Raw genomic sequence first — 24,484 nt, 5'->3', positions numbered from 1 at the left:
AACCTACAACAGTGTATGGCCTTTAAGATGATCTGTATATCTACATACTGTATATCAATATTATCTTGCTTGAATGATTCCCATCACTGCATTCATATCGTCCAGCTGGCAGATCCTTTATCATGTTTATAGACTGAATGAATGGATCAGTGACATTTATGACACGTGTAAGAGAAACTGCACAAAAGTTGGTGGTGAACAGTGTTATGGGCATACATCTATACTAAAGCGTAGGCCAGCATTAGTTGTTTAGCCATGTTTATATGTCCTCTACTTAAAAATAAAACTATGATCATTTCCTTATCAAACTGACACTACCATTTGTTACCAGTTTTACTATTGACTTTGTGAAAATTATATCTTGTCGTTTTCAAATCATTATTACCATGTTGATTACAGAGGTTGGTTATTGACACATACCGGGTACCTTAAATGTTTTCTGTAATAACTGTTACCCCAAACACTACTTGGTCTGTTAGTAGTGAAAATTAGTAGTGAAAACGTAAATATTTTCTTCCATTATGCCATACAGTAGAACATGGATATAACAAACTACAAGGGACTGGAGAAATCAGTTTGTTATATACGTTTTCGCTCGGAAACGTCTGCCATCTTGGCTGAAACAATACAGATACACGTTTTTACACGTTTCCTCCCGCATCTATCGGTGATTCATTTAAAAAGTACCCAAAGATACAACTTCAAAACATTTGATGCAATGGTCGGAAGAAATTGTATCTGCAATTATTATTTCATCAGAATAATATACAGACAAGATCAGTCTAATTACATGGACATGTAAAGAGTAACAGCATGCAAGTTTAACAAGGTTGAATCGTCACCAGTGATTGTGTTGATTTGCCGCTGATTGCATACAGCCAATTGTCAGTGACACTTGACACTGAGTGAGATTTCTCAATTCGCTATACACATCACTAATTAGTGGTAGATGGGCTTGTCGGTGATCAGATATCAGTTCGCCATATTCGTTAGATTGATGTTTTAACACTTCGTTGTATCCCTTTGTTCGCTCTATCCATGTTCATTATATCCGTGTTCTACTGTACTTGACACTGCCTACGAAAAAGATGGCATACGCACCGCAGGTAAGCATGGTAAGAGCACATGCAAGTATCGTGAACAAATATTGTGATACGTATTGGATCACACAGTTGGTGCCCCCAGCCAAAGTTGATTATGATGATCATGTACCAACTACAAATCAGTCATCTATCATAACAAGTAACATTATGGACTAAGAGATTGAGAACAGTCCGATGCATGGAATATACTCTTGTATAATAACACAAAAAATTGTGTATGAACAATTACTCTATTACTTAAGACCACAAGTGACAACAAAAACAGTTCTTGACATTCTAAAGTTAAATGGGCGTGGTGTTATTCACAATAGGCCTATATCAGACGTGCGACAGAACATACACGATAGCACACACACACTGATAGATCTAGTGGTACAGGAAAGTTTTTCTTGAAAAACATAATTTATGCCACAAAATAACTGTTAACAGGGTTAGATAAATGCTACGACACGTCAACTGAAATTCATCTTCAATTATCAAAACACGAGGCACGATGTTTGAAGGCGTGGTTTGACTGTTGAGCATGTTGAGGCGCCAGAAGTAGATTGTAACATTTCATCATAAATAACAACGCTTTCGCTACAGGGCGACATATTTCAGACAATCCATATCACAATGTTAATACTTCTTTAACTGAGTAACTGTCATTGATTATAACATTGATGTAAAAACCCAAAACACTGAGTAGGAACCTAGATACAAGCCAAACACCCGTCGCCAAAGCAAAATCAAATTTCAGGAAGTGACTGATCTTACATTATCAGAATTAGGAAACCAGCTTGAAAATACCAACCTGACGACCGACACCGGTCCAAAATCTAGATTGAAGATTTGAAATTCCGTTGCACCCGTAATCACTTCAATTTACTCATTCGCTTTGAAACATTAAGGGCGATTTTGATAAGGCTAGCAACATTCCAGAATTTTGCCGATGCAAATTTGGCTGGTGTCAGAGGTCAAGAGAAACGCAGAAAATATTACTAGTCATTTCATTGGTGTATTTTCATCAGCCGTTTTAAAAAAAAGGGATTAACATGGACACTGCCATATGCTATATCTTAATAATGTTTTACTAAAATGAAAATTAAATTAAGCAATAACATAGACCTTGGCATTTACGACAACGGAAGATATGTTTATTTTTAGTGCACCTGTTTACCCACAATACATTGTCCATCATGGCGATGCCCATGTCCACGAATACGGAGTGAACACATCTGAGTAAAACGTCATTTGATGACAGCTGCAAAGAGACAGCTACAAAAATCGATTGATTAGTAATCATGGATAAAGATTGGCCAGGCAACAATATAGATCAGGTTATTCTTCTTTCTTTTGCTTAGACTGATAGTTATTTGTGAACAAGTGCCTCTGTGATTAGTGTTTTCTTGATAGGTGCTGCTGTAAAGTGAAGCGGTCATAAAATAATCTTACTCTGTTCAAGTCATTGTGTGGATCATTGTACATAGATACGTTATACAAAAGTGTTGCTTCCTTGCCAAAATAGACTGATTAGAATAAATGATACATTATGCATTAATGATAGAGAGAAGTCTTTCTGAAAATGTCGAAATGGTTGCTTGCTACACCACACTTGTTATTATAGAATATATTAGTTAAATGGTCCTGAAGCTACATCAAGCACTACAGTGCATAGAGTTAGCAAGAAGTGATCACTATAGGTAACACATGTGTAGATCACAAATGACACATGTCCTAGGTTTAACCAGTTAATTACAGTACATCTAGAGCGGTTTATCTAGACCTGCTCAGGGGCCAATGTTCAGACCCAAGACTGCTGCAAATGTCAGTCAAAATCCCCAAATTTAAATACGAAATTCATGATGTAGTGTTTATAGTATTTATAACAAATGTTGCAGCTTAATAGAGGTAACTTTTATATCACTGATAACAGGACCAATAAAGAGGAGGAAGGTTTAGTGCCTAATTTTACATTATTGCACTGAATGGTTAAATATCTCAGAATTTAGGAAAAGAGGAGCTTTAAAAATTTTGAACAGTGTAAGGATTGTATTCCCAATTTGGTTGCTAAGGGCAGTTTGTTTAGAATCCTTGATAAATGAAGGATCTATCAAAGTCATAATGCTTTGTTTCATGCCAACAAAAACTACGTACACTAGTATGTGGCTTAGAATATAGGAAGTTCATGTTCCTGATGAAAGACAACTGATTTCCTGATTGGTTGATAATGGAATTCACAAATATTGTCAATTTAACTGAAAATATTTTGAAGAAAGTACTGATGAAATTTCAAATAATCCTAAGTTCATCAGGCCTTTACATGACTCTTAATTCATGCAGTTTTGATGCAATGATATTCTGAAATAACGTGCACACACATGACCATTGATGACAGAGCACTGCACAATTGACTATAGTAATTTGAATACAATGATAATACATATTTATTAAGCGCCAAAGCCATATCCAATAATATGTTCAAAGCCCTACAAAACAACAATAACCCAACAAATGATGACTTCCAGTGCTGGTGATCTTGGTTCACCATGAACTCACTTATCACCAGACTGCAAACATACCTATGATAAGCACTTATAACTATCCAAAGAAATAGGCAACTACCGGTAGTACTACTACTTCAAGCATTAGGCTGACATTCTAACATACATGTGGCAATTTGTTGTCAGGCCAATGGGAGAGCAGCTGATGCCCCTGGGGCAGATGATGAAGATGACTTCGGCGAGTTTGGAGGCTTCGAGGTAAGTAGCGTTATCAGTGCTGGATGCATGCAAAGTCTTTGAAAGCCCATGCTTCTTATTGAAAGCCTATGAAAGACTTTTTAAAGGTTAAACTTAAGATTGGTCCCCATTTTTAATATTAACCATTAATGAAAGATATTTATCTGTCATTTCAATCTCTAAAATAAATGTAATTTTCAGTATGAATTTTGTCTAATACCCTGTATATATTCCATCTTCCCGAGGCAAGGGAGTTAATTGACTGTAACCTTGCCGAACTAGGCTGGAATTTCTGGGCTCGATCGTAGCACTACCAGTGGCTATTACAAGTAATGTCCCTTCTGTGACAAGTAGTCTCACTACTAGCAGCATTTGAGTATGACATTATTTGTATAACATCATGTGTATGACGTCACAACTTTCGGTGGTTCCGGCATCTTGCCTAGTAAGTAAATTATGTCCACCAAAACACTCACTGTTTGTGGTATCTTATAGAACCCCAAGATTCATGTCTTTGTCTGACATGAAGACCTAAACACCTTCTATGTCCCTCTTTTTGACCAATCAGATTCCACCTCTCATATCACTTGCATTTGCTTCAAACAAGATGGCAGGGCCCAGTCAAGACCATCTGAAAGATAATCAGAATCTATGTTGTGTTGAAACAGGTCTTACTTCCCAAAGTGCATGAAATCACGTGAGCGCCTTGATTAAAAACATGAAAATATTTGGAAAGTATCTGTTAATGCCGAGTTGGCAGTGCACATGCTTTGCAAATCCTGCACGGCAGTTTATGAACTGGATGTCGATTTTGATTTCTTTACATGATTTTGATTGGACTATGCATGGACTCTTTAGTCCAGGCAAAATAAAACTCAATAATTCCAGCCTACCGTATTTTCTTGAGTATAGTGCGCACCCATGTATAATGCGCACCCCCCTCTAGCGGGTTCAATATTTTTGAAAAAAAGAAATTTGAATTTTATGCGCTGAAAATATTTTCACCGTACCCTTTCAGCGAAGTCCGGCAAACAAACGGGTGCTGAGAAACTTCGTCAGTACAAATTCGAAATTTGAGATAAAAAATCACCAGACATGTTTATTTACCGTTTAAATAGTATTTATTGTTCTGCTAGGCATTGTTTTATATCTAGGGATTAAGATTACCTTGTGTATTTTCTCGTAAACTAAGCCGGAAACAGCAATCAGCTGTACACAAGTTTTCTTGGAATTGACCGGTGATTCGGTCAAGACACACCCAATGATATAACTTTATAGGATTTCTAATGCAAGGATCGGCAACAATTGTATCTGAAACTATTTTTTTTTATCAGGAATAATATATTCCATTATTTTCTTAATTATATGCAGCCTTTACTAAACATATTTAAAATAATAATAACCCTAAGCGAAGCAGCTGATCGCTATTGCCGGGTATTATTTTTTACATGGAACCAGTCTGACCAGTCACCGTCAAGGCTCACGCGCACGTGATCGCGAGAATTTCATGTTGACATAGAATCGTCAAACAAAAACAAATATGACTTTTAACGAGTCATAGTATGTCATTTATGATATATATATCCATTCTCTGTCAACTAAAGTTTGTTTCAAGGCGTCAATAGCGGTATTCTGACCGTGGTTGCTGTTAATAACGGTGAGTTGTGCAATCTTCCGATCGCTTCACACACGATTTCGGCGAAATTAGTAAAAACAATATTATAAGGAATTTTGAATAAAATTAATGAAATAAGTTACAAACATAAGTCCAGATATACAAAGAACACTTTTTATAGCCAGACAGTGTAATTACATGATTATATTGCGTACTTCAGTATGGAATTGTTGACATGGTATTTCCGGTGTTTCGTGCTCACGGTAATGTTTTTCCATGGGGGGGGAAAAACATCCAAACTCATAATTCGTGTATAATGCGCACCCCCTTCTACACAGCTGTGTTTTTTCGAAAAAAAGTGCGCACTATACTCAAGAAAATACGGTAGTTCAGCAAGGGTGGAAACTGTACTTGTACAGTGAGTTATCTCCCTTGCCTGGGGGAGGATGTACAAGATGTATACAGGGCTGCGCACATCCTCCCTGGAGTTATTGCTGTTCATGTTGCAGGCTGCGGATCCGATTCCTCCTAATGTAGCTGAACCAGGACACCAGGCAGAGGCAGGATCGTCTCCGTGGGCCGTCTTTGCTTCCGGTAAGTCTCGCACCTCTGTTGGTATCATCTCATTTACAGATACGTTCAGGGATTTAGCTAGGATACCAAAACTAAGTGCACTTTGACGGTAATTTCGGAATAGTTGGTTGATCAGTATTATATTTTAGGGGAAATTAATGCTATTTTAGCCTTGTATTTAATGCAACAATGTAACACCAAACATTGAAGAGTCTTACTAGTCTGTAAAGTACATGTGACCTCTACAAATCCATAACATTGACATCAGCTGCTGACATGGGCTGAATATCAGCCTCTGAGCAGGTCTTGATAAATCCCTGATGTTTTTAAAATTAGTGGGTCACTGGTCAAAATGGAAATATAAAATATAATATGATTGATATCGGCAGAAAGCTGATCCTGACTATGCAAAGAGTTACTTCTCTTCCCATAATATTCTGCTGTGGTGGGTGTTCTTCTCACTGAAATGTGTTGGCAGGTTCACTGTTCTTACTTTTAAGTTTTGTGACAATCCATAAACTACGTCAGAGAGAAAACGCCTGTGTTTGTATCCTTCAGGAAGTGGAACGTTCCGACAACCTGACCTGTTGTGTGCACAGAACAGCTTCCCTCAGTACTTGGACCCGTCAGGGATCTCGGGGGGTCCCACCAACACCGCCTCCGTCAACCCCGCCCAAGATGTCCAGCCATCCTTCCCTGCCAACTTGGACCTCAGTGATCATGATCAGGTGAGCTATAGCTCACTGGGCTCCACAGCTGAAGGAGTGAGTGAGTGGGTGTTGGAGCTATAGCCCCCTTTGGCTCCACAGCTGAAGGAGTGAGTGAGTGAGTTCGGTTTAACGCCGCTTTTAACGGTATTTTAGTTATATCGTGGCGTGTCAGCTTAATGTGGGAGGAAAGCCCGAAGTGATGCAGGTCTCAGACGTTTACCACTTCAGTGAAACCCACGAGCACAGGTATGGTGCTGACAAACCTCATGGCCCTAGCTACATACTGGGATGAGAGGACACTGTAGATTTATCCGTGTGTCCAGTTAGAGCACTACACATCTACCAATCACAAACCTGTTTTGAACAATGGCCCAGAAAATGTTGTTTCTACTGGCCCTAGCCACATACTGGGAAGGGAGGACACTGTAGATTTATCACTGTGTCCTGTTAGAGCACTACACATCTACCAGTCATGGAAGGGTGTTTCTGGAGATCAGACACTGTCTTTGCCAATCACTATCTTCGACTACTCCACACCAGATGTTCCTGGAGTTCCCCAATTTGGACTATTGGTCACACAACTACTTACAGTTCCTACTAGAAGATAGACCTTCCCACGGAATACTCACCCTTTATCATGCAGATTTCCTGACATCCGGTTACGGCCCATAACCAATGCCCGAAAGTCCATGTTCCCCTGTTTAACTATGTAATTCAGACCATGAGGGATAACGAATGTGCTGAGTTTATGACCTTCTTTTAACACTATAATCGTTTTAAGTAAGGGGGAAGATATTTTCTTTAGCAAAACTTTGTTTAAAAAAATGCAGGCTATAGAGAAAATAGTGTTCCAAAGCATGAAAGTCATGGGATCCATGTTATAGGCCTAAAGTTAAACATATACATATATATGGCCCCAAGATTAAAATACATTGTCAGCAGACCTCAGGGACCCAAAGGTAACTGCCATCAAAACATCACTCATCGGAAAAAATCATTCATCATTAAACATCAAACATCATTCAACATAAACCATCATTCAACAACAAAAAAACATTCATCATAAACAACACTAATCAAAAACATCATTCATCATAAAAGATCAGTCATAAAACATTCAACATAACTCATTATTCAACATAAAACATCATTCATCATAGGACATTCATCATGGAACATTCATCATAAAACATCATACATCATAGAACATCATTGATCTGCATATCTTTCTATGATCAGATCACAGATGCTGCAGACCAGGCCCGAATTGCTGAGAATGTTCTGGATGGAACCCTCAACGCCTCCACGCGCAGTGTTACCTCTCCTGAAGCAGCACAGCCACCCTCTTCCCCAGCCCCTCTCCCGGACCTGGGCCTGGGTGGGAATCGTCTCCCCTTGATGAGAGAAGCCAGCCCGGACCTGCCACCAGGGGGTGCTGCAGCAGAGGTGGAGCTACAACCAGCCCCACAGGACGATGTTGCCCCCGAGCAGGTGGAACCAGCTGCTGAAGTTAATGAAAATGTTGCCCCTCCAATTCGGGTTGAAGAGGACGTTCAGCCCATGATGGAAGAAAATGCTAAGTTAAAGAAGGTATTGAGTAAAAACAGTTATTTTAGACTACTTTTTTTGTTTATGCTCTATATGTGAAAATATTTTCACTAATATCCATACCATTGCCAAGGGGTGGATCCAGGATTTTATAAAAGGGGGGTTCCACTTTGGCCATTTTCAACTTCAGTAGGGGTGGAGGGATGGAATGTATGTATGGGGGATGGTCCCAGTCAAAAGCCTACCCACAAACATATGAACATGTTATCATCGTAGGAAATGCGCATTCAAAATATCATCAGATATGAAAAAAGGGGAGTGCCCATCCCAGAACCCACCTTTCGGCTCCACCACTGGGGAATACAGTCTGCCAAATACGTTTGTGTCTTTTAGTCAGAACCTGGCTCTTGGATTCCTCTTTGTTCATTCTAGTGTTATCATATCGAGTTTTATTAACTGAGTTTACTCGACTGAACAGAATTTTACGACCCTTGAAGATTCCAGGGTAGAATAGGTCTTCAGCAACCCATACTTGCCGTAAAAGGCGACTATGCTTGTCGCAAAAGGCGACTAACGGGATCAGGTGGTCAGGCTCGGTGACTTGGTTGATGCATGTCACCGATCCCAATTGCGTGGATCGATGCTCATGCTGTCAATCACTGGATTGTCTGGTCCAGACTCGATTATTTACAGACCGCCGTCATATAGCTGGAATATTGCTGAGTGCAGCGTTAAACAACAAACAAAACAAAACAGAAGTTTACAAGACTCGTGGCCAAAGTCCCAACTCGGGGAAATATAAGACATTCACTGACACTCTCACTCCTGTAGGACCTGGAAGACCTGTCTGCCCTGAACCAGCAGCTGGAGGAGGACCTGATTCGGGTCCGGACAGACCTGGAGCAACAGCAGGCTAGGCTCACGGAGATACAGGTCAGGGTTCTCTTTGTGTTCGTCCTGGGTAAAATTCTGGGTAGACTATGTCTTCAGCAACCCGTACTTGTTATCAGACGTGGCTAACGTGATCGGGTGGTCACACTCGCTGACTTAGCTGATGCTATCATCATATGTTAATTGTGTGGATCAGTGCTCATGGTGTCAATCACTGGATTGTCTGGTCCAGACTCGATTATTTTCAGACCTCCCTCGTTTAGCTGGAATATTGCCGAGTGTGTCATTCAACATGAACATACAAATGGTTACATTGTGGTGGGGTAGTATGGAGGTTCCAACATATATTCCTTGCACCAATTCCCCACATGGGTACAGTGTGTCAGCCATGACATATTGTTAAAAGTTAGAGCTGCATCAAACCTAAGCTACTCAAATCGTGAAAGGATGCATGGCAACTTGTTACAGGATCATGGACTAATCTAAATCTACAACATTTTAGATCCACCATGTGTCATGTGGGAAATGTTTTTCAGGAGCGACATAGTCGGGAACTGGAGGAGGTGGAGAAGGCCGGCCATGATGCTCTGGGTGTGGTTGTGGAACAGTACAAGGTAGGACAATGACTCCGATCAGCTGTTGTAGGGCTGGGACATTGACACAGGGATTGAACACAGATCAGCTGTTGTAGGCTTGGACATTGACACAGGGATTGAACACAGATCAGCTGTTGTAGGCTTGGACATTGACACAGGGATTGAACACAGATCAGCTGTTGTAGACTGGGACATTGACACAGGGATTGAAACACAGATCAGCTGTTGTAGGCTGGGACATTGACACAGGTATTGGACACAGATCAGCTGTTGTAGGCTTGGACATTGACACAGGGATTGAACACAGATCAGCTGTTGTAGACTGGGACATTGACACAGGGATTGAACACAGATCAGCTGTTGAAGACTGGGACATTGACACAGGGTTTGGACACAGATCAGCTGTTGTAGGCTGGGACATTGACAGAGGGAGTGAACACAGATCAGCTGTTGTAGGCTGGGACATTGACACAGGGATTGAACACAGATCAGCTGTTGTGGGCTGCGACATTGACACAGGGATTAGACACGGACCAGCTGTTGTAGGGCTGCAACATTGACACAGGGATTGAACACAGATCAGCTGTTGTAGGGCTGGGACATTGACACAGGGATTGAACACAGATCAGCTGTTGTGGGGCTGGGACTTTGACACAGGGATTGAACACAGATCAGCTGTTGTAGGGCTGGGACATTGACACAGGGATTGAACACAGATCAGCTGTTGTGGGCTGGGACATTGACACAGGGATTAGACACGGACCAGCTGTTGTAGGGCTGGGACATTGGCACAGTGATTGAACACAGATCAGCTGTTGTAGGGCTGGGACATTGACACAGGGATTGAACACAGATCAGCTGTTGTAGGGCTGGGACATTGACACAGGGATTAAACACAGATCAGCTGTTGTAGGGCTGGGACATTGACACAGGGAGTGAACACAGACCAGCTGTTATGGACTGGGACATTGACACAGGGATTAAACACAAATCAGCTGTTGTAGGGCTGGGACATTGACACAGAGATTAAACACAGATCAGCTGTTGTAGGGCTGGGACATTGACACAGGGAGTGAACACAGACCAGCTGTTATGGACTGGGACATTGACACAGGGATTGAACACAGATCAGCTGTTGTAGGGCTGGGACATTGACACAGGGATTGAACACAGCTCAGCTGTTGTACGGCTGGGACATTGACACAGGGATTGAACACAGATCAGCTGTTGTAGGGCTGGGACATTGACACAGGGATTGAACACAGATCAGCTGTTGTAGGCTGGGACATTGACACAGGGATTGAACACAGATCAGCTGTTATGGGGCTGGGACATTGACACAGGGATTGAACACAGATCAGCTGTTGTAGGGCTGGGACATTGACACAGGGAGTGAACACAAATCAGCTGTTGTAGGGCTGGGACATTGACACAGGGATTGAACACAGATCAGCTGTTGTAGGGCTGGGACATTGACACAGGGAGTGAACACAAATCAGCTGTTGTAGGGCTGGGATACTGACACAGGGATTGAACACAGATCAGCTGTTGTAGGGCTGGGACATTGACACAGGGATTGAACACAGATCAGCTGTTGTAGGGCTGGTACATTGACACAAGGATTACACACAGATCAGCTGTTGTAGGGCTGGGACATTGACACAGGGATTGAACACAGATCAGCTGTTGTAGGGCTGGGATACTGACACAGGGATTGAACACAGATCAGCTGTTGTAGGGCTGGGACATTGACACAGGGATTGAACACAGATCAGCTGTTGTAGGGCTGGGACATTGACACAAGGATTAGACACAGATCAGCTGTTGTAGGGCTGGGACATTGACACAGGGATTGAACACAGATCAGCTGTTGTAGGCTGGGACATTGACACAGGGATTGAACACAGATCAGCTGTTGTACGGCTGGGACATTGACACAGGGATTGAACACAGATCAGCTGTTGTAGGGCTGGGACATTGACACAGGGATTGAACACAGATCAGCTGTTGTAGACTGGGACATTGACACAGGGATTGAACACAGATCAGCTGTTATGGGGATGGGACATTGACACAGAGATTGAACACAGATCAGCTGTTATGGGGCTGGGACATTGACACAGGGATTGAACACAGATCAGCTGTTGTAGGCTGGGACATTGACACAGGGATTAGACACAGATCACCTGTTGTAGGGCTGGGATACTGACACAGGGATTGAACACAGATCAGCTGTTGTAGGGCTGGGACATTGACACAGGGATTGAACACAGATCAGCTGTTGTAGGGCTGGGATACTGACACAGGGATTGAAGACAGATCAGCTGTTGTAGGGCTGGGACATTGACACAGGGATTGAACACAGATCAGCTGTTGTAGGGCTGGGACATTGACACAGGGAGTGAACACAGATCAACTGTTGTAGGCTGGGACATTGACACAGAGATTGAACACAGATCAGCTGTTATGGGGCTGGGACATTGACACAGGGATTGAACACAGATCAGCTGTTGTAGGGCTGGGACATTGACACAAGGATTAGACACAGATCAGCTGTTGTAGGGCTGGGACATTGACACAGGGATTGAACACAGATCAGCTGTTGTAGGGCTGGGACATTGACACAGGGATTGAACACAGATCAGCTGTTGTAGGCTGGGACATTGACACAGAGATTGAACACAGATCAGCTGTTATGGGGCTGGGACATTGACACAGGGATTGAACACAGATCAGCTGTTGTAGGCTGGGACATTGTCACAGGGATTGAACACAAATCAGCTGTTGTAGGGCTGCAACATTGACACAGGGATTGAACACAGATCAGCCGTTGTAGGGCTGCAACATTGACACGGGGATTGAACATGGATCATTTCTTGTAGGTTGGGACATTGACACAGGGAATGAACACAGATCAGCTGTTGTGGAGCTGGGACATTGACAACTTGTTAGTTCAGTGTTCTCATCATGATGAATGTCATGCTACTTACACTGCCTTAAAAAACACTACTAACTCTCAACCCCTAAACTGTTGCCAGGAGTCGAGCCGGGCTGCCGTGTTGGAACAGCAAGAGGTCAGCCTCCAACACTTACAGGAGGCTCTCAAAAACCAGGCCGTGTGCTACCAGCAGATAATGGAAACACAGGTAGAGTTATCTCCCTTCATTCGTCATGCTCAGTATCTTCTCCGAGTTGAGTGTTAATGAGATGTGATCAGTAGGAAAGTGACATGGGAATTGACAATAATTGATGAAAACATAATGTGCATAGGCAGGTGTATTTTTTTCTTAATAAGGTAGAAGTTTGTAAAATGTCAAAGGGAAGAAACAGGTTACTGTAATGTTGATTAAGACCTATTTCTGCTACTGTACATGCTGTGATGAAAATAATAGAGGAAATCTCCCCGTAAATGGAGTGATGTGCCGAGCAAAGTGTGAAGCTCCTTGCCTCTCACACTCTAGGCATCAGACTTGCGGCACCAGCATGAGGCCGACTTGAAGAGTGAGGAAGAACGGTCCCGTGACATGATGGAGGCGGCACGTATACAGCAGCAGGAGCAGTTTCAGGCGTTCCTGAAGGAGGAGCAAGACAAGCAGACGGCAGAAATACACACAGCCATCCAGGTAAAGCCTGCATTAGACACCCAGGTAAAGCATGCATTAGCCATCCAGGTAAAGCCTGCATTAGACACCCAGGTAAAGCATGCATTAGACACCCAGGTAAAGCATGCATTAGCCATCCAGGTAAAGCATGCATTAGACACCCAGGTGAAGCATGCATTAGACACCCAGGTGAAGCATGCATTAGACACCCAGGTGAAGCATGCATTAGACACCCAGGTGAAGCATGCATTAGACACCCAGGTGAAGCATGCATTAGCCGTCCAGGTGAAGCATGCATTAGCCGTCCAGGAAAAGCATGCATTAGACATCCAGGTAAAGCATGCATTAGACATCCAGGTAAAGCATGCATTAGACATCCAGGTAAAGCATGCATTAGACATCCAGGTAAAGCATGCATTAGACACCCAGGTAAAGCCTGCATTAGCCGTCCAGGTAAAGCATGCATTAGACACCCAGGTAAAGCATGCATTAGCCGTCCAGGTGAAGCATGCATTAGCCGTCCAGGAAAAGCATGCATTAGACACCCAGGTGAAGCATGCATTAGACACCCAGGTGAAGCATGCATTAGACACCCAGGTGAAGCATGCATTAGCCGTCCAGGTGAAGCATGCATTAGCCGTCCAGGAAAAGCATGCATTAGACATCCAGGTAAAGCATGCATTAGACATCCAGGTAAAGCATGCATTAGACATCCAGGTAAAGCATGCATTAGACATCCAGGTAAAGCATGCATTAGACACCCAGGTAAAGCCTGCATTAGCCGTCCAGGTAAAGCATGCATTAGACACCCAGGTAAAGCATGCATTAGCCGTCCAGGTGAAGCATGCATTAGACACCCAGGTGAAGCATGCATTAGACACCCAGGTGAAGCATGCATTAGACACCCAGGTGAAGCATGCATTAGACACCCAGGTGAAGCATGCATTAGCTGTCCAGGTAAAGCATGCATTAGACATCCAGGTAGAGCATGCATTAGACATCCAGGTAAAGCATGCATTAGACATCCAGGTAAAGCATGCATTAGACATCCAGGTAAAGCATGCATTAGACACCCAGGTAAAGCATGCATAAGACACCCAGGTAAAGCATGCATTAGCCGTCTAGGTAAAGCATGTATTAGACACCCAGGTAAAGCAGTGCATACATTAGCTGTCTAGGTAAAGCAGTGCATTAGCCATCCAGGTAAAGCATGCATTAGACACCCAGGTAAAGCATGCATAAGACACCCAGGTAAAGCATGCATAAGACACCCAGGTGAAGCATGCATTAGACACCCAGGTAAAGCATGCATTAGACACCCAGGTAAAGCAGTGCATACATAAGTCGTCCAGGTAAAGCATGCATTAGACACCCAGGTAAAGCAGTGCATACATTAGCTGTCTAGGTAAAGCAGTGCATTAGCCATCCAGGTAAAGCATGCATTAGACACCCAGGTAAAGCAGTGCATACATAAGTCGTCCAGGTAAAGCATCCATTAGCCGTCCAGGTGAAGCAGTGCATACATTAGCTGTCCAGGTAAAGCATGCATTAGCCGTCCAGGTAAAGAAGTGCATACATTAGCTGTCCAGGTAAAGCATGCATAAGTCGTCCAGGTAAAGCAGTGCATTAGCCATCCAGGTAAAGCATGCATTAGACATGCAGGTAAAGCATGCATTAGAAATCCAGGTAAAGCATGCATTAGACATCCAGGTAAAGCATTCATTAGACATCCAGGTAAAGCATGCACTAGCCATTCAGGTAAAGCATGCATTAGACACCCAGGTAAAGCATGCATTAGCCGTCCAGGTAAAGCATGCATTAGACACCCAGGTAAAGCATGCATTAGCCATCCAGGTAAAGCATGCATTATCCGTCCATGTAAAGGAGTGCATGCACTAGCCGTCCAGGTAAAGCATGCATTAGCCGTCCAGGTAAAGCATGCACTAGCCATCCAGGTAAAGCATGCATTAGACATCCAGGTAATTCAGTGCATGCACTAGCCATCCAGGTGAAGCATGCATTAGACACCCAGGTAAAGCATGCATAAGCCATCCAAGTAAAGAATGCATTAGCCATCCAGGTAAAGCATGCATTAGACACCCAGGTAAAGCATGCATTAGCCATCCAGGTAAAGCATGCATTAGCCGTCCAGGTAAAGCATGCACTAGCCATCCAGGTAAAGCATGCATTAGACACCCATGTAAAGCCTGCACTAGCCATCCAGGTAAAGCATGCATTAGCCATCCAGGTAAAGCCTGCACTAGCCATCCAGGTAAAGCATGCATTAGCCATCCAGGTAAAGCCTGCATTAGCCATCCAGGTAAAGCCTGCATTAGACACCCAGGTAAAGCATGCATTAGCCATCCAGGTAAAGCATGCATTAGCCATCCAGGTAAAGCTTGCATTAGCCATCCAGGTAAAGCCTGCATTAGACTCCCAGGTAAAGCATGCATTAGCAATCCAGGTAAAGCATGCATTAGCCATCCAGGTAAAGCTTGCATTAGCCATCCAGGTAAAGCCTGCACTAGCCATCCAGGTAAAGCATGCATTAGCCATCCAGGTAAAGCCTGCACTAGTCATCCAGGTAAAGCATGCATTAGCCATCCAGGTAAAGCATGCATTAGCCATCCAGGTACAGCCTGCATTAGACACCCAGGTAAAGCATGCATTAGCCACCCAGGTAAAGCCTGCACTAGCCATCCAGGTAAAGCATGCATTAGCCATCCAGGTAAAGCATGCATTAGCAATCCAGGTAAAGCATGCATTAGCCATCCAGGTAAAGCTTGCATTAGCCATCCAGGTAAAGCCTGCACTAGCCATCCAGGTAAAGCATGCATTAGCCATCCAGGTAAAGCCTGCACTAGTCATCCAGGTAAAGCATGCATTAGCCATCCAGGTAAAGCATGCATTAGCCATCCAGGTACAGCCTGCATTAGACACCCAGGTAAAGCATGCATTAGCCACCCAGGTAAAGCCTGCACTAGCCATCCAGGTAAAGCATGCATTAGCCATCCAGGTAAAGCCTGCACTAGCCATCCAGGTAAAGCATGCATTAGACACCCAGGTAAAGCATGCATTAGACAACCAGGTAAAGCCTGCACTAGCCATCCAGGTAAAGCCTGAACTAGCCATCCAGGTAAAGCATGCATTAGCCATCCAGGTAAAGCCTGCTTTAGCCATCCAAGTAAAGCGTGCATTAGCTATCCAGGTAAAGCCTGCACTAGCCATCCAGGTAAAGCATGCATTAGCCATCCAGGTAAAGCATGCATTAGACACCCAGGTAAAGCATGCATTAGCCATCCAGGTAAAGCATGCATTAGCCATCCAGGTAAAGCCTGCATTAGACACCCAGGTAAAGCATGCATTAGCCATCCAGGTAAAGCATGCACTAGCCATCCAGGTAAAGCCTGCACTAGCCATCCAGGTAAAGCATGCATTAGCCATCCAGGTAAAGCCTGCACTAGCCATCCAGGTAAAGCATGCATTAGCCATCCAGGTAAAGCCTGCACTAGCCATCCAGGTAAAGCATGCATTAGCCATCCAGGTAAAGCATGCATTAGCCGTCCAGGTAAAGCATGCATTAGCCATCCAGGTAAAGCATGCATTAGCCATCCAGGTAAAGCCTGCATTAGACACCCAGGAAAAGTATGCATTAGCCATCCAGGTAAAGCATGCACTAGCCATCCAGGTAAAGCCTGCACTAGCCATCCAGGTAAAGCATGCATTAGCCATCCAGGTAAAGCCTGCACTAGCCATCCAGGTAAAGCATGCATTAGCCATCCAGGTAAAGCCTGCACTAGCCATCCAGGTAAAGCATGCATTAGCCGTCCAGGTGAAGCAGTGCAGTACTGAATGTGTCCTATTGCTTTAAAGTTTTAGCATACATAAAGTACTTGATGTTGCCATGGAAACAGATACATGTCAAGTCATTTCAAGTTAATTAAACATAGTTACACAATTCGAAAAGTTGTTCCAATAGTTTTGTAAGAATATGAACTGACCTAATGTTGAAGAGTAAATATAAATTGACTGAAAAGTTTGCTGGAGTTTATCTTATTTGTTTAGACTGAGAGGGACAGCAGCAAGAGACTCATGGAGGCGGCCATGACAGAAGAACAAGAGAAGGCAGCTCGGACGTTGAAGAAGGAACAGGTACTTATCTGTGAATGAAACTTGTGTCCTGACAAGACTGGTTAAGAAATCATTTAAAGGAACATATTTTGAATTCTGCTCAGCTAAATGGAGTTCTGTGTGAGTGTAGGCCAAGAGTAGCCTCGTGGTGCTTGTCGTGGCAAAGCCTGGGTTGGATTCCCCACTTGGTGCAATTGTGAAACCCCTTTCTGGTGTCCCCTGCTGTGATATGGTTGTGAAGCTCCTTTCTGGTGTTCCCTGCTGTGATATGGTTGTGAAGCTCCTTTCTGGTGTTCCCTGCTGTGATATGGTTGTGAAACCCCTTTCTGGTGTTCCCTGCTGTGATATGGTTGTGAAGCTCCTTTCTGGTGTTCCCTGCTGTGATATGGTTGTGAAACTCCTTTCTGGTGTTCCCTGCTGTGATATGGTTGTGAAACTCCTTTCTGGTGTCCCCTGCTGTGATATGGTTGTGAAACTCCTTTCTGGTGTTCCCTGCTGTGATATGGTTGTGAAACTCCTTTCTGCTGTTCCCTGCTGTGATATGGTTGTGAAACTCCTTTCTGGTGTCCCCTGCTGTGATATGGTTGTGAAACTCCTTTCTGGTGTCCCCTGCTGTGATATGGTTGTGAAACTCCTTTCTGGTGTCCCCTGCTGTGATATGGTGGTGAAAAGAGTGGATGTTTACTGTCAAACATCCCTTCCCACATTGATCTGTTTGAGATTACTGCTTTCATAATGAAATTTAGTTTCAGGAATAAAAGACAACCTTTCTAAATTATTTGCCGTATTCTGCATGAGTGGATCTGGTAGTGCCTCTGTGTTGTGATGTTGAAATGAGTCCTTCTCCCTGCAGGAGAAGTTTGCGGACGTTGCACGTGATGTGAAGGAGAGATGTTCTCAAGATGTGAAGGTCGTCATTGACGAGGAGAGGACAAGGCAGCAGGTCAGACGCTGCACACACACGGCTACACACAGCTACACACGGCTACACACACATAGGTACAGATAGCTGCACATAGGTACAGATAGCTACACACACACACAGCTACACACACACGGCTACAGATAGCTGCACACAGCTACACACACATAGCTACAAACACATCTACACATACACAGCTACACAAACACAGCTACACATACACACAGCTACACATACACAGCTACACATACACAGCTACACAAACACAGCTACACATACACACAGCTACACATACACAGCTACACAAACACAGCTACACATACACACAGCTACACATACACAGCTACACATACACAGCTACACATACACACAGCTACACATACACAGCTACACATACACAGCTACACATACACACAGCTACACATACACAGCTACACATACACAGCTACACATAGCTACACACAGCTACACATACACAGCTACACACAGCTACACACACATAGGTACAGATAGCTACACACAGCTACAGATAGCTACACACACATAGCTACACATACACAGCTAAATACACACAACTTCACACAGCTACACACACCTTCGTATAGCTACACATGGCTACACACAGCTACACACTGCTGCACAGCTACACACACTCAGCTACACACACCTACATACAGCTACGCAAATAGCTACACCAGGGTTTGAAACTAACTGTTTTAGTCCACTAGTCCTTACAATGATAACATATAGCAAAACCCTTAATAATGGCCAATTTCTACTAGTCCTTGGGATACCTTAACTATTGGGCAGTTAGGCAAGGTCAATAGGACTAGTGCCAATTTCCAGTGCCGTACACACAGCTACACATAGCTACACACACACCTGCACACAGCTGCACACACCTACACACACCTACACATAGCTACACACACACACCTACACACAACTACACACAGATACACACAGCTAAACATAGCTACACACAGCAGCACACAGTTCAACACAGCTACACTCACTTACTCCCTGACAAACTCCTTGAGTAGCCAGGCAGAGGAACTGCACTGTAAGATCCAGGTTAGAATAGGTCTTCAGCAACCCATGCTTAGATTGTGAATGTATGCTTGTCAAAAGAGGCGACTAACAGGATCAGGCGTTCAGACTCGCTGACTTGGTTGATGCATGTCATCGTATCCCAAATGCGTAGATCAATGCTCATGATGTCAATCACTGGACTGTCTGGCCCGGACTTGATTATTTACGTACTGCCATCATGTAGCTGAAATTATGCTGAGTGAGGCGTTAAGCAACAAACAAACAAACAAACACTGATGCAATGTAAGAGATTGAAAAGGCAACAGATCTAGCACAATTCTACCTTCCGGAGAACTCTGATGTCAGCAATTATTTGTCACCAAAGCTTAGTAGAGCCGCCATCTGGTGTGGATGCTGTGGTTTAAGTTGCCCTTATGTTGCAGATGTTGCTGTCGACAGCAATGGAGGAGGAGAGGGAGCGGGGACGAGAGAGTGTAAGAGACACACAGAAGGCTTCCCGGGAGGAAATCCAGTCGTACATCCAGGAACAGCGACAGGTGAGTGGCCACTACTTGCTTCGTGGGAAGAGTCTGTCCTCAGTCCCTGCTGTTCGTAATGGTTGACTGAGGATAAGGTGGTTCCCTTGTGAGACATGACTGACTGTGGGTCTCCTTTACCGCCATACCAGTAGGAGCATGGCAGCTAATGTGTGAACCAATCAGGATAATAGTCCATATATGTATCCTGAACGGAAAAAAAGTTGGGGATCATGAATATTTCGGGGGATATTTTTGGGTACTGAAGACTAAGCACACAATTTCATAAAAATAACCCCAAAAATATTCTTGATCCCAAACCTTTTTACCCTTTCAGTAAATATTACATCGGTTTTCATTGGTGCACACAACCCGTGAAGTTCCGGAAGGGTTAGAGTAGGTCTTCAGCAACCTGCGCTTTTCGTAAGAGGTGACTGACGGGTGGTAAGTCTCTGTATCTTGGTTGATGTGATTAGATCCCAGGTGTATAGATCGATGCTCGTGATGCCAATCACTGGATTGTCTGATCCAGACTCGATTATGTACAGACCGCCGTCATATAGCTGAAATATTGCTGACTCTGGCGTTAAACAACAAACAAACAAACAAACAAACAAACAAACAAACAAAACATTGGTGCACACATTCGCTGTCATTTTAACCTCATAAGTAGGCCATGAAGCATTCATTGTGTGGATGAATACCCACATGTTTCTTCAAACAAGGTGAAGTTTGGAGAAGAAATTAACAGTGAAGTCCTAACAGAACTGATTTTCATTTGTTTATGACAATTATTGAAACTTATATATACTGTCTCATGGTCTCAATATTAGCTGTAGGTTGTCTTGTTGTTGATGTATTCCTGGGAAATGGGCATTGGATCTGTACTGGTTTTGTTCCTCCGCGTCAGATGGACTGCGTTATTACCTTGAATTTCACGGCATGTTTGTTCTCCAGAATGACTCCATATTACGTCGGCGCCACCTGGCGAGTCTGGATCTGTTCCTGGCCAGTGCCAGACAACAGCTGCAGATGCTGATGGAGACGGAGAACAACCACCGAGGTACACCCCGAGCAGTGCAGGACAACCACCACCATCTGCCCCGAGCAGTGCAGGACAACCACCACCATCTGCCCCGAGCAGAACAGGAGGACAACAGCCGCAGAACGTCCCGGGCAGAACAGGAGGACAACAGCCGCAGAACGTCCCAGGCAGAACAGGAAGAAGAGTCGTCATGACAGTAGTCAATCCAGATTTTACAGTTAACTGTCCCTTGTGCCAGATTTTAAGGTTTTACGCCAAGGCTTCTTGTGCTCACTGGACAGCTCAAATACACTGTTGCCATGGGGACACAAGCATAGAGTACAACCCTCATACACTGTTGCCATGGAGGCACAAGTGAGGAGCTAAATCTCTCATATATTGTTGCCATGGCCTCCAGTACAGAGCTACAGTAAACATCCTTGTTGCCATGGAGGCTACAGAGCAGAACTACAGTACATGTGCTTGTTGCCATGGAGACTGCATTGCAGAACTACAGAACATTTGCTTGTCATGAAAGGCAGCTGAATTGTGGATCGGGTGTCCATGGTTACTGAATGTGAATAGAACATGGATGGATGACCATAGTTACTGAATGGGGATAGTAAATGGATGAGTTACCATGGTTTCTGAATTTGGAAAGAACATAGAAGGGTGACTATGGTTACTGAATGGGGATAGTAAATAATGGGTTACCATGGTTACTGAATGGGGATAGAACGTGTGTGGGTAACCATGGTTACCTTTTGTGGATAGTACATTTATGGCTGACCTGCTCCAGGCAGGATTACAAGACATTTGGCTTTTAACACTCACTCACTCACTCACTCACTCACCCAACATGGGAAATGCAGTAAAATCAGTGTTCATCATGGTCACTAGTCTACTGGTTCAAAGCTAGTGGGGGCGGTCGGGTAGCCTAGTGGTAAAAGTGTTCGCTCATCATGCTGAAGACCCAGGTTCAATTCCCGACATGGGTACAATGTGTGAAGCCCATTTCTGGTGTCCCCCGCTGTGATATTGCTGGAATATTGCTAAAAGCGATGTGAACTCAAACTCACTCACTCACTCAAAGCTAGAAAATTGTTTCTCCCAAATTCTTTTGTAAAAAAGACTGAAATTCATTTTGAACAATATTACTTAACTTTCAATGGAATACTTTAGTATTTCTAACTATAACAAAACTTAGGGCTCCAGACTAAGGGAATATGTACTTAATTATTGTTTTACCTTGTAATGATGCCGTGAATGTGTCATGGCCATGGCAATGTTGAGTACTATTTGTGTGGCAACATCTCCCAACAAGAAGTCCCGTTGTCCCACCCGGACACTCAGAATATTCCTATCCAAAGTTGAGCAGTATAGTTGGATTTAGTTCAGTTGGTCCACCCTGAATGTCACAGAACGTCCTGAAACATTCCATGTTCTGTGCGACATTCAACTAGCCGTCTTCCGTGTCCAATTTCTTCCTTTGAAAAGGCCTCAGTGTGGCATGTGACTTCTTTAGCCAATGAGATCTGATTATTTATTTATGTATGTGTCAAAATGCTTTTTGTAAATACTCACTATAATGAGCCCAGACTTCCCGTTGTCAAAATGCAGTCACTTTTCAGCTGGTTAATTGCGTTTCCAACTTGGCCAGTAATGTTTTATCTTGACTGGTAACTTTTTTAACAGGGATATAACCTTTTCGTCTGGACTTAGGACATTTTCAACAGGGCTAGTTATACTACTCATAAGAAGTTAGGGAGCCCCTGATGGTTCCATGGCATCACAGATTAACCATGCTAGGAAAGAACCGAGTGGTCCTTAACTTCTTTTGAGTAAGATTCATTTAACAGAACTTGTTACTTATGGACAGGGGAGTAATTTTGAAATGTTCCCTGCACTTTAATATGAGTTTCAAACATGACCTACCTCGTGATGATGATGATGATGATATGAGTTATTGAGTTAATGTATTTAAGCAGTTAAAGTTTTGGTTCTTCTGAGTTTACCTGATGTTGAACTGAATAGGACTGAACTTCTCCAGCTTGCTCTGTGTTTATAAGAGAGCAGCCATTTGATTTTAGCAGAGATGGGATTATGTCTAAAAAAGCCCCTGTTTTGCTGGAAAAACATAAAATATGTCTCGCATAGTCAGTATAGAAATAACGTGCCCTTGCAGACAAGAGTTAAAAAAACCAGTATTTGTATTTAATTTTTTAAAATAATTGAGTGACTGTGTGGGGAAAAATAATTGAGCTCCTTTATATTTAAGAATAAATGCTGATATCAAGCCCACATCTCTCCTTTCCCCATCTCCTGAACAATCAAGAGGTTGCTCTCTAGTTGAACTGTGCACATACAATAGCGGTGACCAAGTGCTGCTGATGCCTACTCCTGAACAACCAAGTGCTTGCTCTCTAGTTGAACTGTGCACATACAATGGCAGTGACCAAGTGCTGCTGATGCCTACTCCTGGCGTCCTGGGATTTGTGTGATATAAATTCTGGTGTCGTGGCAGTCCATGGGAATTAATATTAGCAGCAAGGATTGTTTTGAGGAGTTTTGTCACTGCTAGTTATAATGTGATGTCCTATCTGTGCATTGCTCCCAACATGGGAAGGCAGTGTATCCAATGTTCATGACAGGTTCTATGTGGTGGAATTAGAATATTTTGAGAATAACCTGCAAGAAACAACATGTTCACTTCTTTCTTTTTTTGACTGACAAACCAACATTGTTTTACATTTTCCAAATTAAAATGGATAATTTTGCGAATAACCTACAAGAAACTAGAGGTAAGCTGTTGGGTTAGTTTCTTATTTTTGTTAAATGACCCGCATGACGTACATTTTGAACTTGTTAGTTGCTCCAAGTCTTTTTCTGTAATTTTGTATCATGAGACCCACAGTAATCAGTTTGGTATCATTTCATTGTGAGTGGAATCCTCCACTGATAAGTTCCTGTTGGTATCTACTGACACATTGTAATCAGTGAGGTATCATTTCTTCGTGAGTGGAATCCTCCACTGATAAGTTCCTGTTGGTATCTACTGACACACGATGGAGACCCACTGTAATCAGTGAGGGATCATTTCTTCGTGAGTGGAATCCTCCACTGATAAGTTCCTGTTGGTATCTACTGACACATGATGGAGACGCACTGTAATCAGTGAGGTATCATTCATTGTGAGTGGAATCCTCCACTGATAAGTTCCTGTTGGTATCTACTGACACATGATGGAGACGCACTGTAATCAGTGAGGTATCATTCATTGTGAGTGGAATCCTCCACTGATAAGTTCCTGTTGGTATCTACTGACACACGATGGAGACGCACTGTAATCAGTGAGGTATCATTTCATTGTGAGTGGAATCCTCCACTGATAAGTTCCTGTTGGTATCTACTGACACACGATGGAGACGCACTGTAATCAGTGAGGTATCATTCATTGTGAGTGGAATCCTCCACTGATAAG

General features: G+C 43.3%; 2 protein-coding genes across 2 annotated transcripts in view; one reads left to right on the top strand and one right to left on the bottom strand.

Moving 5' to 3' along the window:
* Positions 1-2,062, bottom strand: part of LOC124143167 (fatty acyl-CoA reductase 1-like) — a 49,504-nt gene extending 47,442 nt beyond the window's left edge. Inside the window, exon 1 of the mRNA XM_046512027.2 lies at positions 1,897-2,062. The gene's annotated coding sequence lies outside the window, so the exon portion shown is untranslated. The remainder of the gene's footprint in view (positions 1-1,896) is intronic.
* A 226-nt stretch (positions 2,063-2,288) lies between these two features.
* On the top strand, positions 2,289-23,323 carry LOC124143166 (coiled-coil domain-containing protein 91-like). The gene is made up of 13 exons (XM_046512025.2): positions 2,289-2,422; positions 3,773-3,844; positions 5,948-6,032; positions 6,570-6,739; positions 7,961-8,311; positions 9,101-9,202; positions 9,697-9,774; positions 12,795-12,902; positions 13,218-13,379; positions 17,424-17,510; positions 18,343-18,432; positions 19,887-20,000; positions 20,937-23,323. Exons 1-13 carry the CDS (start codon positions 2,387-2,389, stop codon positions 21,216-21,218), a joined length of 1,737 nt encoding a protein of 578 aa, XP_046367981.2. The 5' UTR covers positions 2,289-2,386; the 3' UTR covers positions 21,219-23,323.
* Positions 23,324-24,484: the final 1,161 nt, after the last annotated feature.

This window comes from Haliotis rufescens, unplaced genomic scaffold (assembly GCF_023055435.1).
Source record: "Haliotis rufescens isolate VD_foot unplaced genomic scaffold, xgHalRufe1.0.p SCAF_6, whole genome shotgun sequence".
In the NCBI taxonomy this organism is placed as follows: domain Eukaryota; kingdom Metazoa; phylum Mollusca; class Gastropoda; order Lepetellida; family Haliotidae; genus Haliotis; species Haliotis rufescens.
Note: the sequence above shows the minus strand (reverse complement) of the source record. Positions and strands in the feature narration are given on the sequence as shown.

Coding starts and splice junctions, on each gene's coding strand:
- LOC124143166 (XM_046512025.2), top strand. CDS start 2,387: ATGGATAAAGATTGGCCAGGCAACAATATAGATCAG. Junction 3,845..5,947: donor GCGAGTTTGGAGGCTTCGAG/GTAAGTAGCGTT, acceptor TTCATGTTGCAG/GCTGCGGATCCGATTCCTCC. Junction 20,001..20,936: donor ACATCCAGGAACAGCGACAG/GTGAGTGGCCAC, acceptor TTTGTTCTCCAG/AATGACTCCATATTACGTCG.